The 14,881-nt window shown below is 37.0% G+C and overlaps 1 protein-coding gene across 1 annotated transcript in view; it reads right to left on the bottom strand.

Annotated features, from left to right (window-relative positions):
* The window catches only part of LOC126101275 (uncharacterized), a 51,988-nt gene extending 39,243 nt beyond the window's left edge, over positions 1-12,745 (bottom strand). Inside the window, exons 1-3 of the mRNA XM_049911958.1 lie at positions 12,663-12,745; positions 5,854-5,988; positions 3,599-3,755 (exon numbers count right to left, since the gene is read on the bottom strand). Coding sequence (XP_049767915.1) covers positions 3,599-3,755; positions 5,854-5,932 — 236 coding nt within the window. The 5' untranslated portion in view covers positions 5,933-5,988; positions 12,663-12,745. The remainder of the gene's footprint in view (positions 1-3,598; positions 3,756-5,853; positions 5,989-12,662) is intronic.
* Positions 12,746-14,881: the final 2,136 nt, after the last annotated feature.

Raw genomic sequence — 14,881 nt, 5'->3', positions numbered from 1 at the left:
CTGTACTGTGTCATGCATTGTTTGTCGCATTCTGATAGTGTGTATTTACGGCCTGTCGCCGCTCGCGGCATGACTTGCTTTATGCGCGCTACCGCCGCTTTTTTTTTTTTTTAAAAAAAAAAAAAGGAATCGTCTCATTAGCGAAACAATGGCAAGAGACTGCTATTTGTTGTTACTTACACTGCTGCTTTATTTGATAACCAACAAGAACCAAATAATAGACTGCATATGATAGAACATGTTCTGAACGAGAGTTAGGCGCAAATTTTTCTCCATTTGAAAATCTTTGCGGCCGCTTATTTAGTACATCAAATTCTCTACAGAAATTAGTCATCTTACATTTAAAATCGAGTCAGTTGCTGTGCTTCATTTCTGACTGTATCACTATTAGGCATAAGAATAATACGAATATAAACATGACACGATACATATATTCTTCCGCGTTTGCTGTTGTTTCACTCTAGTTTCGTAGTTTATTAGGCATGCAGGATTTAAATGAGATAGCAGCAAACACGAAAGAATACATGGCAAAATGTTTATTTTCGTATTATTCTTATGGTGAAGAGAATACTGCATGTGATTCACATTTCATCAGGTTCCTATTAGCAACCATCTCTTCTCACAGGTAGGAAAAAACTCGGAACGTAGAGTTGGCCATATTGACAAACATCCCTAACAGTCTTGCCAGTCGGATTTTCGTAGTACATTTAAATTCTGCTACATTCGAAGATGAACAATACGGAATTTGTATTTACTTCGTTGGATAATGTAAGAAAATGCAGTGGACGAAACAAGGGGCAGAGAAAAAAAGTTTTGGCGCCAGTATTTATCTTTGTGCCCACAAAGCATGCTTGTGTAGCGCTACATATTCGACGGCAGAAGTTAGATGTGGCGGCACCTACCAACATTTTTCAGAACCTCCGCTTGCTTTGCACTCGATTCTAAGCCGCAGGCGGTTTTTGGATTACAAAAACCGGAAAAAAAGTGCGGCTTAGATTCGAGTAAATACGGTATGTCTTCAAAAATCTCTCAAATAATATGTAATTATGTAAATTTCAAAAGAAAGGAATTACATGTCTTAAAATGTATCAATATAATATTAATAATGAATGGGAAAGAAGTAACAGACCCATTAGAACTGTGTAATATCTTCAGTCAGCTCAGCACCATATAGACATAGATGAATAACTACTTAAACAAAACATAATACCACAGACAAAGTGCCAAAACTATGACTGAGAGCTTATTTCTATTTGCAACAATCGGCTTGGAAGTTTTGAAGATTATTGAGGCATTAAAAAATAAAAATACGGACGTACTGAATGGGATATCAACACAAATGGTTAAATAATTTGCTAATGCCTTACAGAACCCCTGACCTCTCTGATGACTCTAGTAATAAAGAAAGATTTACTCCCAACATGCCCAAAAAGTAGCATGATAATACCAACACTAAAAAAAAAAAAAAAATGGATAAAGGAGACTCTGGAACTTACACACCCATAACTAGCACAACATCTGTCTAAAACGTTATGCACAATCATTAAGGATAAAATAATAAACTTTACATGACCATGAAAGACCTTTGTGCAACTAAGAGACTCCTCCCATTTAGTCCCATCAGTCTACACAGGAATAAAACTGTGGAGCTTTTTAATACACTGACAGCAGTGATGCCGGTGGCAGTCACATCAGACCTATCTGTTCAAATGGTTCAAATGGCTCTGAGCACTATGGGACTCAACTTCTGAGGTCATTAGTCCCCTAGAACTTAGAACTAGTTAAACCTAACTAACCTAAGGACATTACACACATCCATGCCCGAGGCAGGATTCGAACCTGCGACCGTAGCGGTTCCAGACTGCAGATCCTAGACCTATCTGTTGTGGTGCCTCCAGCCTCATGCCAGTCAATGTGTTCCAACATTGCTAAAAAAATATTTGCAAAAGGAAACTAGAGGTGCTATATTTTTCTTAAATTCATCACACCTAAAACAACTAGGGGCCCCTTAATAAGCACAAACTGGTGATTTTCCTCCAACCCTGGCAGAAAATATTGCTACTTGCCACACTAGCATCTAAAAGGTTGCTCTTTATATGAATCCCATGGGCCTCAGTGCTCTAACACAGACTGGCCAGTGATGATATGATGTACAGGTAATTGTTGTAGGGAATAGATATTATATGCCTGCTGCATCGTGAGCAGATGCCACCTGATATTAATGGATGGTTCCCCAATCTCAGCACAAATGCTGGAGATAGGACTGGTCCTAAATGCTCTGCGGCTAGCCTGGTTCCCTTCATAGAATCATACTAAGAGTTCATAAAATTGGAGTAGGCATGATCTGTTCACTCCCAGAGCCATGTGCCTTACACGTTTTAAAATACTGAGTGTTTTGAGACAACTTTCTTTCATGTCTCTTAGGTGCTGCAAACAATTTAGTTTTTCATCAAATATTTGGCCCTTGTGAATCTTTCAAAATTTAAAATGATATCCCACTTTTTAATTTCTGGAAGATTAAAGATACTTACATAATAATTAAAATGAGCACACAGAGATTTTTCAGCATAAAGCTTAAAACCTGTATTGTCTGCTCATTTCTCCAGCCTTTAACAGTTAATTGAACTGTTGTGTGCTTGCTGGGAGGCTGCAAGAAGAGCAGGAAACTGATAAATCAACCACAAATAAGAAGCTCTATAGAGGCCATTAAAAAGATGGCTACTATTGAAACACTACCTGGTGGGACACCTTTCTCTTGCATAAAACACTCTGATAAGGCATTACTGAGACTGTATTTAACATAAAGAGGGGATATGAAGGGCCTTAGCAAAACTGGAAATCATCCCTAAGAAAACAGACACATGAAATTAATTGAAGATGTTATGCCTTCTGGTAGTACTGTAGGCCTTCTCAGGGTCAGAAAGGATACCTACTACATGACACCTGTGCAAGAAAGCAAGTTGTATAGCTGTTTCCAGTAGGCAGGTTGCAGTGATGAGTACAGCTCACACGCACACATAGCCACTGTTATTTCAGACCCTACTGCCCAGAAACAACATTGGCCATTTGTGTGTGTTTTGCTTGTGTGGATGTGTACAAGTTTTCTACTTCTGATGGAGGACATAGTCCAAAAGCTGAACGTTTTAACAATCTTTTTCATTGTTCTACTCTGTGACTCAATCCCTTCTCTATATGGTGAGTGGTAATCTATCATTTCCATCTTGTTGTTAGTTTTTTCCTTGATGTATAGTGACCCCTCATTTTTGCAAAATGTATGTACACTTAGGGTTATCCAGTGGCTAGTAACATTTTTGTATTTGTTCATTAAGAGCATCAGTTTTATTGGGAAGGGCACATCATAACAGTTCTATAGAACTCTCATTAAATAATTCACCTTAGTGTCAACACACCTGGTAGAGTTCATATTGTGTCCATATTCAGAACTGTGTTCTTGTTTTTAACTTTGTATGTTATGAATAAGTATGCATTGCATATATTCTGGTTGATGCCCATACAGTGTAAACTGTCTGAGTGAACAAAAAATAGAGAAAAAAAGTCAAAGTATACAAAAAAGAGGAAACTGAAAATGAGTGCTCACATTACATTCACAGCTGACTGGACATCAGCTGAATCTGGAGCTCTGTTTTCAAAAACTTCAGGTGCATGTGTCCTTACTGTGAAACAAACATCAAGTGCTTGCTTTGCACGTTCCAGACTGTAATAACAACTGTGCAAGAACATTATCAGTTGATAATCTGCAACAAAATGAAAAAAATATCAATTTTTTTAATTGCAATATTTTAAAGAGTAATATAAAAACGGTGTTTTCAAAGCCAGATAAAACAGTTTTGTTACCAAAATTATCTTTCCAACATGTATCTTTGCTTTAGCAGTTTATGTTGAAAATTTAACACTTTGTTTTCTTAATTTGAAGTATGTCCACTTTTTTAGCTTGCATGTATTTCTAATGACATGGCCCTCACAATAATCAGCTGTTCTCAAAATATCAGCAGCAACACAAATAAACAGAAACAAACAGTTAACTGTACAAAAGAGAAAATTTATTGAGAAACCTGTAAACTTGTAACACAGCATTTCTGGTCAGTAATTACCTTCAGGATATAAAATTCTTACTTCTGCTAATAGAAGTACATAAAACTTGAAGAAAATGCTCTAGCTTTCAGAATTATTAGTTCTTTTCAGCACAACTTGAATGGTTTGAGCAGTTTACATCACAGGTCAGAAGATCTTGAGTTTTGCTTGAGCTTTCAAGAACCATGCAATCTGGTGACTTTTGTTGGTACTGTCTCTTTGACATACCTTAGAACTGCATTTTAATAATAAAATTAACTTTGAAACCTGGACTGCAGTATCTTCTATGTAGCAGGTCATATGTAGGAACATCAGCTATTAAGTAAATAAAAGGTCACAATCATGCTTCCGTCCAATTATCAAGCTTTTGCTCATCCCATGACCTAGTGATGTCTGTTGGTACTGCCTCCATGATGCGTCACACCAAAATAATAAATTTTCATGGTCACTATTGCAGTCAGTTTAATATAATTTAGTTTGTGTATTTGTCATTTAATTCTGGGTTATTTTTCTTCTTTGTTTCAGCTGAATGTTACCATCTTGTTTTTAAGCTGATTAAAAGATAGTAACTGTTTTATGTGTTATTCTCATATGTAAACAGGGATCAAAATATTCATTTGCAGTCCACTTGGTAAATCATTATTGTCTCTGATAACCAAGTAAAATACTATGTTCAGTTTATTAGCTTTACTTTTGCTCAATTTACGCTCCATCCTGCACCAGCACTAAAGCACAAATGTATCAATACACTGCTTGTGTCTGACCCTAATGGTTCATGTTAAACAGTCATAGAAGAAGACAGAAAACATGAGTGTTTCAACAAGCCTGTATTTTTGTGCTGTTTGTTATCTATCTGTTCTGAACCAAAAGAATAACTAATTACTGAACAACTCAATATCTCCAGGTGCCTTTCTTCTCATATCATCCAAAAAATTCTCAAATTCCTTGGATATATTGTGAGAAGAAATAGACAGAAATCTACAGACAATAATCATAGTAGGAAAGATTGGGGGCTTGAGACAAAGGCAGAGAGAGCAAGCAAGTGGACAGGGTAAATACAGAATATCTCCAGTCTACCTCTTTAGCAAGCTCTAAGAGAAGCAGGTAACTGTCCAGGAGAGGGTTGCTTGGTTCATAGGATCCCAATGCTCAGCAATCAATTGCTCACCCTTAATTCCTTCCTTGAAAGAAAATAGGGATAAGCATTAGATATAAAAACGAACAGCAGTACGTGAGATACAACTCAGAAGAACAGTGCTCTGCAGAGTAGTGTTGGCCTATTCCAAAAGTGAATATGGAATTGTTTAGCTTTGAGCAGGAACCTCTCTAATTAATTGTTGTCTGTAAATTCTTATACTCTTTCCCTTTAATACACTTGCTACATATTTAAAATATGTATAGAACTCTTTTAACTGTGATTTATTGTCTGGAAATAATTGTAAAACAAAGAGCACAATGCCTAAGACATCAAAATATGAATTCCCATATTCCTCAAAGGTACAATCCATGCTTTAAATTATTTGTATGGTTATTATTTTTCAAATAAAATTTAGTGAAATGGGTTTTTATTTATGCTGTATCACATTTTTAGGCAATTGCTGAGCCACAAAGATTTGATATGATTAACATAATGGTGTATTTTTATGTAACTGTGTTAAATTTAGGTGCTACAACTACAGTATAGTTCCCTGTCTCACCAACTGAGTTGAACATCAAAGAAGATTTAGATGTATTACTAAAATTTACACAAGGTTCTCTTACCTGGAAGAGATGGGAGGTGTGGCTGTTTCTTCAGCCACTCCCGCATTGCTTGCAGATCCTCTTGCTTAACTTCACTCATCTTTGTTATGTTGCTTTTACTGTCAGAGTCTTAAGGTGAGCCAACCAAATACACTCCTGCAGTAAACAAAATATATGTGTTTCTGTATTTATTCACATCAAAAGAAAATGAGGAAAGCTACACAATGACCAAAATATTGTTTTTTTATGATTTCTGAAAGTTCTAGAGATAATATTATTTGCACAATGTTCTAATTGGAAAATTTCTTTCTATGGATTCTCTTTCCAACCTTGTATTTATGAAAATACAGAAGGACATATTAGATATCACTCAGCATAGCTTTGTTCAAAATTGGTGGACTGGTCATTCTGCTATGACTATAACTTCACAACAATATTACCTGTTCAATATTCCACTTAGATCCCAGTGGAGATATGACTGCTTAAGTATAGTAATGTGTTTCAGAGAATTATAGACATCTTACAAATGAAACTTTCATGTGAAGTGTACCACGCTGACCAACAGACATGTAATGACTTGAGATGACAAGCATACACATCAGATTTTTTCATTTAGTGATGAGTAAAATATCTGTGCTTCTTAGCAGCATTGCTCCAAAAGGACTATAACTTCAATGTGATGTAATGTAATCACAATTATTTATTGAAAAAGGTAAGCGGCAAGAATTATTGGAAAAAATCAATGACATAGAAAAGAAAATACTTTGGAAACAAAACTAATATCTTTGGAATGGAATACATGTGCAAACATTAACTGAAAGAACAAACATAACAAAAACATGGAAAAGCTCCAGAAAGAGAGCAGTTTAAACAAGTAAACAACTACAAAGAGCAACACAAAGAACACTAAGAAGAGTGAAAAAAAAATTCCAAAATAGTCATGTTCACAGGAAAGCAAGACAACTTCATAAAAAAATAACTCCCAAAAATTTTGTAATCAAGAAATTGAGGGATGAAATGCAGAAATGGCTTAGCAGTGATGACAAATGTCATCCACTTCTAAAATGTCTACAGCTAAACCCTAAATTTAGAATTTCCAGAGATTAATCAAGATCTAGAAAAAAATTCTGCAGATACTTTTGATTACATTAAGAATGTAATTACTGAAAAACCCTACAAATACCAAAATTAAAGGGGAAGAAATACATAACAGCTAATATTCTAAAATGGCTCAACTAAAAATTATAAAGGGATTTACAATCAATTTATGAAAAACTCTGGAAGACAGAAGATTCCATATCGAAGTTCACATTTTTTTCCGTTCACAATATGTACTTTTACAAGCATGGACAGTGTCAGTATAGTACAAATTACAGCATTATTTCTTATGTTATTCTGCAATTAAATAATTCAGACAGTTGGACTGTAATTCATTCTACAATAATTCTAAAGCGGCATTCTATAAGAAAGATAACCAAAAATATCATTTCTGCCTTTTGGCTCTTAGACAATGTTGCTGGTAACGGGAAATTTCGGTAACCTAGATTGATGATTTGAATATAATCCTAAATTTACAAACATAAAACAAATTTATCATCAGATCATTAAATTCCATCATTCATGCTGAGGAGAAAGAACAAAAGTATGAAATTAAATTTGTGGTATTTGATGATGATTCTTAGTATATTTTCTGAAAGCTGAACAAATGCAACTGTGGTAGTTAATCTCATGAAGGAGGTAGCCAAAACAGGTTTAAGAATCTCTGTGGAAAAAAATAGATTCATGGTGGCACAAAAATTTTCAAAACATTCAGTAATAGGAAAAATCAAATATGCGTAAAAATAATTCACGACTGTGATTTAGAATTATCTGCTCTAGAGGGAATGATACACAAGACAGAGAAATTCTGTGGCATCATGAGGAATTTTTACAACACATACATAATATTGCCTCCCCCCCATGAACCATGGACCTTGCCGTTGGTGGGGAGGCTTGCGTGCCTCAGCGATACAGATAGCCGTACTGTAGGTACAACCACAACGGAGGGGTATCTGTTGAGAGGCCAGACAAACGTGTGGTTCCTGAAGAGGGGCAGCAGCCTTTTCAGTAGTTGCAAGGGCAACAGTCTGGATGATTGACTGATCTGGCATTGTAACAATAACCAAAACGGCCTTGCTGTGCTGGTACTGCGAACGGCTGAAAGCAAGGGGAAACTACGGCCGTAATTTTTACAGAGGGCATGCAGCTTTACTGTATGATTAAATGATGATGGCGTCCTCTTGGGTAAAATATTCCTGAGGTAAAATAGTCCCCCATTCGGATCTCCAGGCGGAGACTACTCAAGAGGATGTCGTTATCAGGAGAAAGAAAACTGGCGTTCTACGGATCGGAGCGTGGAATGTCAGATCCCTTAATCGGGCAGGTAGGTTAGAAAATTTAAAAAGGGAAATGGATAGGTTAAAGTTAGATATAGTGGGAATTAGTGAAGTTCAGTGGCAGGAGGAACAAGACTTCTGGTCAGGTGACTACAGGGTTATAAACACAAAGTCAAATATGGGTAATGCATGAGTAGGTTTAATAATGAATAGGAAAATAGGAATGCGGGTAAGCTACTACAAACAGCATAGTGAATGCATTATTGTGGCCAAGATAGATACAAAGCCCACACCTACTACAGTAGTACAAGTTTATATGCCAACTAGCTCTGCAGATGACGAAGAAATTGAAGAAATGTATGATGAAATAAAAGAAATTATTCAGATAGTGAAGGGAGACGAAAATTTAATATTCATGGGTGACTGGAATTCGAGTGTAGGAAAAGGGAGAGAAGGAAATGTAGTAGGTGAATATGGATTGGGGCTAAGAAATGAAAGAGGAAGCCGCCTGGTGGAATTTTGCACAGAGCACAACTTAATCATAGCTAACACTTGGTTTAAGAATCATGATAGAAGGTTGTATACATGGACAAACCCTGGAGATACTAAAAGGTATCAGATAGATTATATAATGGTAAGACAGAGATTTAGGAACCAGGTTTTAAATTGTAAGACATTTCCAGGGGCAGATGTGGACTCTGACCACAATCTATTGGTTTTGACCTGTAGATTAAAACTGAAGAAAATGCAAAAAGGTGGGAATTTAAAGAGATGGGACCTGGATAAACTGAAAGAACGAGAGGTTGTACAGAGTTTCAGGGAGAGCATAAGGGAACAATTGACAGGAACGGGGGAAAGAAATACAGTAGAAGAAGAATGGGTAGCTTTGAGGGATGAAGTAGTGAAGGCAGCAGAGGATCAAGTAGGTAAAAAGACGAGGGCTAGTAGAAATCCTTGGGTAACAGAAGAAATATTGAATTTAATTGATGAAAGGAGAAAATGTAAAAATGCAGTAAATGAAGCAGGCAAAAATGAACACAAACGTCTCAAAAATGAGATCGACAGGAAGTGCAAAATGGCTAAGCAGGGATGGCTAGAGGACAAATGTAAGGATGTAGAGGTGTATATCACTAGGGGTAGGATAGATACTGCCTACAGGAAAATTAAAAAGACCTTTGGAGAAAAGCTAACCACTTATATGAACATCAAGAGCTCAGATGGAAACCCAGTTCTAAGCACAGAAGGGAAAGCAGAAAGGTGCAAGGAGTATATAGAGGGTCTATACAAGGGCGATGCACTTGAGGACAATATTATGGAAATGGAAGAGGATGTAGATGAAGATGAAATGGGAGATAAGATACTGCGTGAAGAGTTTGACAGAGCACTGAAAGTCCTGAGTCGAAACAAGGCCCCCGGAGTAGACAACATTCCATTGGAACTACTGACGGCCTTGGGAGAGCCAGTCCTGACAAAACTCTACCATCTGGTGAGCAAGATGTATGAAACAGGCGAAATACCCTCAGACTTCAAGAAGAATATAATAATTCCAATCCCAAAGAAAGCAGGTGTTGACAGATGTGAAAATTACCGAACAATCAGTTTAATAAGCCACAGCTGCAAAATACTAACACGAATTCTTCACAGACGAATGGAAAAACTAGTAGAAGCCAACCTCGAGGAAGATCAATTTGGATTCTGTAGAAATACTGGAACACGTGAGGCAATACTGACCTTACGACTTATCTTAGAAGAAAGATTAAGGAAAGGCAAACCTACGTTTCTAGCATTTGTAGACTTAGAGAAAGCTTTTGACAATGTTGACTGGAATACTCTCTTTCAAATTCTAAAGGTGGCAGGGGTAAAATATATGGAGCGAAAGGCTATTTACAATTTGAACAGAAACCAGATGGCAGTTATAAGAGTCGAGGGACATGAAAGGGAAGCAGTGGTTGGGAAGGGAGTAAGACAGGGTTGTAGCCTCTCCCCGATGTTATTCAATCTGTATATTGAGCAAGCAGTAAAGGAAACAAAAGAAAAATTCAGAGTAGGTATTAAAATCCATGGAGAAGAAATAAAAATGTTGAGGTTCGCCGATGACATTGTAATTCTGTCAGAGACAGCAAAGGACTTGGAAGAGCAGTTGAACGGAATGGATGGTGTCTTGAAGGGAGGATATAAGATGAACATCAACAAAAGCAAAATGAGGATAATGGAATGTAATCGAATTAAGTTGGGTGATGTTGAGGGTATTAGATTAGGAAATGAGACACTTAAAGTAGTATAGGAGTTTTGCTATTTGGGGAGCAAAATAACTGATGATGGTCGAAGTAGAGAGGATATAAAATGTAGACTGGCAATGGCAAGGAAAGCGTTTCTGAAGAAGAGAAATTTGTTAACATCAAGTATAGATTTAAGTGTCAGGAAGTCATTTCTGAAAGTATTTGTATGGAGTGTAGCCATGTATGGAAGTGAAACATGGATGGTAAATAGTTTGGACAAGAAGAGAATAGAAGTTTCGAAATGTGGTGCTACAGAAGAATGCTGAAGATTAGATGGGTAGATCACATAACTAATGAGGAAGTATTGAATAGGATTGGGGAGAAGAGAAGTTTGTGGCACAACTTGACCAGAAGAAGGGATCGGTTGGTAGGACATGTTCTAAGGCATCAAGGGATCACCAATTTAGTATTTGAGGGCAGCGTGGAGGGTAAAAATCGTAGGGGGAGACCAAGAGATGAATACACTAAGCAGATTCAGAAGGATGTAGGTTGCAGTAGGTACTGGGAGATGAAGAAGTTTGCACAGGATAGAGTAGCATGGAGAGCTGCATCAAACCAGTCTCAGGACTGAAGACCACAACAACAACGACATAATATTGGAAAGAAATGTTATAAGGAAAAAGTTTAACCAAACTGATCTAAAAATAATTTTGTCATCAAAAGTTAATGTCAAGCTGGATTCAAGAGATCAAGAAAGATTTATGAAGGAACAACACTAGAGAAGAAGGGACAACACAGAGATTTTGGATCAAAAGTGTTACAAATGGGAAAATGCCAAACAGGAGGAAAAAAAATAGACTCAAAAGGGATAGAGGGGAAATAAAAGGAAACATAGTGTTAGGATGAAGGAATACTTGAGGGAAAATGAGAGAAAACAACAAAAGTTGAAGAACTGATATTGATATGTGGTCCTGAGGAGAGGGGAAGATTTAAACCACATGGAAACAGCACAGCATAAATGAACAGTGTCTTGTCCATACAACATTACTCATTCCCACCAACAATTTATGCTATGTTTGCTGTAAAAATAAGTACAATCTGTGGTTAAGGACTCTCATTAGCCTAAGTTGACTGTGAACTAAGGTTTGACAAAAGATTCAATTCAGACTAATTTTATCTGAGAAATATGGCAATAAAAGCACTCAGAGACATGCGAGCCACATTGTAAACTTGTTTTGTAGTGCATTGCTGCCTTACCTGAAAAGCCTGGAAGAGAAAAAGAAATTTACAGCAGGATTAAAAACATTTCTACTCAAGAAACATTTATATGAGTACGCTTGTATTGGATATGTTGATTCCAACTAATACTAACTCATTATGGCTTTTGCTGAGTATATTCTTAAACAGATAGTAGGTTGATAATCTAACCAAAGAAAAGGTTTTGAAATGTTGATTGAAGTTGGTGTATGTTCTTATCTATTCATCTCTCTCTCTCTCTCTCTCTCTCTCTCTCTCTCTCTCTCTCTGTGTGTGTGTGTGTGTGTGTGTGTGTGTGTGTGTGTGTGTGTGTGTGTGTGTGTCTGTGTGTGTATGTGTGTGTGTGCACATGCATGCATGCATGGATGTGGGTGTCTGTGAGCATGTTTTTTTGTGGAATGACCAATTCACTAATATGATAGTTAGGTATGTTTGTAGCATATGACCATGCAGCTGAACAGTAAATTTTAAATGTGAGGGTTTTATGGCAGTGATTTGTTTACTGGTGATTATATAAGATATTAATTTGCTGCCATTCCAAGTGCAAATTGAATATGACATTGTCATTGACAAATAAAACAAGCAGCAGTTCATCATTAAAAGAGTTAACTGTTTTATAGTGTACAAAGCAGTTCACTACTGCTCTACCTAAATGGTAATGCATATTTTTACTAATTCTACAGCACACTCTGTTCTCCTTCATAATGTGCTCCTTGAAACACAGTGAGTGAATAACAAAATGCATAATCAAAGTGTGTTCTTCTATACTGTCAAAGGCTCTACCTCATTGTGGCATCTATCTCTCTGTGTCACTCTGTGTCAATGATTTGCTAGCATGTTATAAAAACTGTTCTAGTATTATTTCAGAACAAATTTATATAAAAGCTACATTCAACTATGAGTAAGAGTAAAGAGATGGACACATGTATACCAGACTGTGTTTGACAGAAAAAGTCGCAGCTTCAGACATTTGTCTCACCTGTCAGAGCTTTCTCCTTGTGCACAGACAACACAGAACTGCAGTCACAGACACACTTCTTAAGCAGTGTCCACTCCTTGGTGGGTCTCGGAGATAACACTCCCACCACTCTAGATTATCTGCAGTAACTTGTCTTTAGTAGTTTGCCCTCTAGTCATTACATAAAACCATTACTTAAAGGGTACCCTTTTCTTTGATAGTCTGCACGTAGATATACATCTGTGTGTGTGTGTGTGTGAGAGAGAGAGAGAGAGAGAGAGAGAGAGAGAGAGAGAGAGAGAGAGAGAGACTACTTAAAGGTTAATAAAGCAGTATTTAAATTGATCACTCAGTAAAAAAGACAGTTATATTTGAATTGTGCAATAAGAAAACTAGATTTAACACAAAGACAGGCTTTTGTACAACTAATTCATCCACCACCACAATTTGTTCTTAGAATGTGCAGCACCCTTCAGTCTGAGTTGCCCAAATTAACTGAATCTTCAAAGAAGTGTCAGTTGTGTGCCATTGTGAAGTTTGTTCAAGTTGTGTGTCACAATCCAGCTGAAATTCAGCATCAAACAAGTAAAGTGCATGACAAAACTATCAGGAAGAAGGGCTTACCTAGCAATTACCTAGCAAGAAGCAGGCGAGGGCATGTGTCACCCCCCCCCACCCCCCCCTCTTGCCCCTTGGAAAAAATCTTCACACATCAAACTCATATACTGCCTCACCAAAAAGACAGATATATCAGTTCGGTATCAGTTTGAAGAAATGCAGACCATGCAGTGTTGAGTATGAGTAAAATTAAAGAATAGCAATGGTGCAGGAATTTTCAGTACAATGTAACAACAACTGTTTTCTAGTTTACCACAGGAACAAATCTGTTGTGCCACTGGATCTTGTGCTATTAGAAGGAAGGGCTCAGCTAGCAAGGGGCAGGGGAGGGCATCTGTACCACCTTCCCCCTTTTCTTAAAAAATATGTTCACATATCAGACTCACATCCTGCCTCACTAAAATTGCAGACATATCAATTCAGTATAAGTTTAAACTATATAGTTTGTGAATTATGTCAAATCACAATTACTGAGCTATTCAGCAGTTTTCCTGTGATTAAACGAATGGCACACTCCATCTGAGAACTTTGAATTTGAAAAATTAGTGTGGTGGGTTCACAAGATGTAGTGTCATCATTAGAAAATATAGTGCATATGTAAAGCATTGGTGTTTTTCAGGTGCTAGCATAAGGAATGAGAAAAATTCCTGAACAACACTGTAATTCTAAATGAGGTGTGGATGTTTTTCAACATTGAGGAAAGTATAGAACAATCAAAACAGGTGACACATTGTCACTAGTTAAACAATCCAAAATGTTGAAACACATCAGCAGAAAATGTATGCCTACTGTGTCTTCAGACAGAAAAATGAATTTACTATTTGAGGTCACAAACCCTACAGTGCACATAACTGCAGTCTCATATTGTGAAAGATTTCTTTCGTTATAAAAATAATTCCACAACAAGTTCTTACATGTAATATTCTTTTGTGAACTGTGGGACATGCTCTTGCTTTGTAGAAGTGACCAAATTAAAAAAGAAAAGAAAAGCATTATAAAATTACAATGAAATGAACACCCTTAGCTGCTTACAGGTGTTGACATATTTTGACGGGGACAGATGAAAATGTGTGCCTCGATTGGTCGGGGCACTGGTCGGGGCGCACATTTTCATCTGTCCCCGTTGACGTATGTCAATGCCTGTAAGCAGCCAAGGGTGTTCATTTCATTGTAATTTCAGTCTAACGAGCTGCATGGTCACCAATGGTATCTGTTCTTTTGGACATGTCCAAAAGAACAGATACCATCTTAGTAAATATAAAGCGTTATATGCGGTTTTGAATATGGGATTCTGGAAAATTGATTTTACAGACAGAACTCTGAACTGAGTGACTTCTGTGTGTTTTATAACATGAAGTAGCATCTATGAGTGCAGTATTTCTTAACAAATGAGTTGCTGCAGAGCACTATGAGGAACTGGATGAACCAACAGATTGTCTCTTTGTGTGTAGCTGCTATAGGAAACTAGTGCTCCAATATGAGACATGTGTTACCAATTCCACAAGTTCTGTTGAAAAGTAGTGTTACAGTGTACGTGCTTGGTGCAAATTAGGGGTATTTCAATGTCAGGCAACCTAGCAGACATTGAAAACTTTATATCACTCATCTCAGAGCCAGGCTAA

The sequence above is a fragment of the Schistocerca cancellata genome, chromosome 9 (genome assembly GCF_023864275.1).
Source record: "Schistocerca cancellata isolate TAMUIC-IGC-003103 chromosome 9, iqSchCanc2.1, whole genome shotgun sequence".
Lineage (NCBI taxonomy): Eukaryota > Metazoa > Arthropoda > Insecta > Orthoptera > Acrididae > Schistocerca > Schistocerca cancellata.
This window is presented reverse-complemented; position numbering and strand designations above follow the sequence as displayed.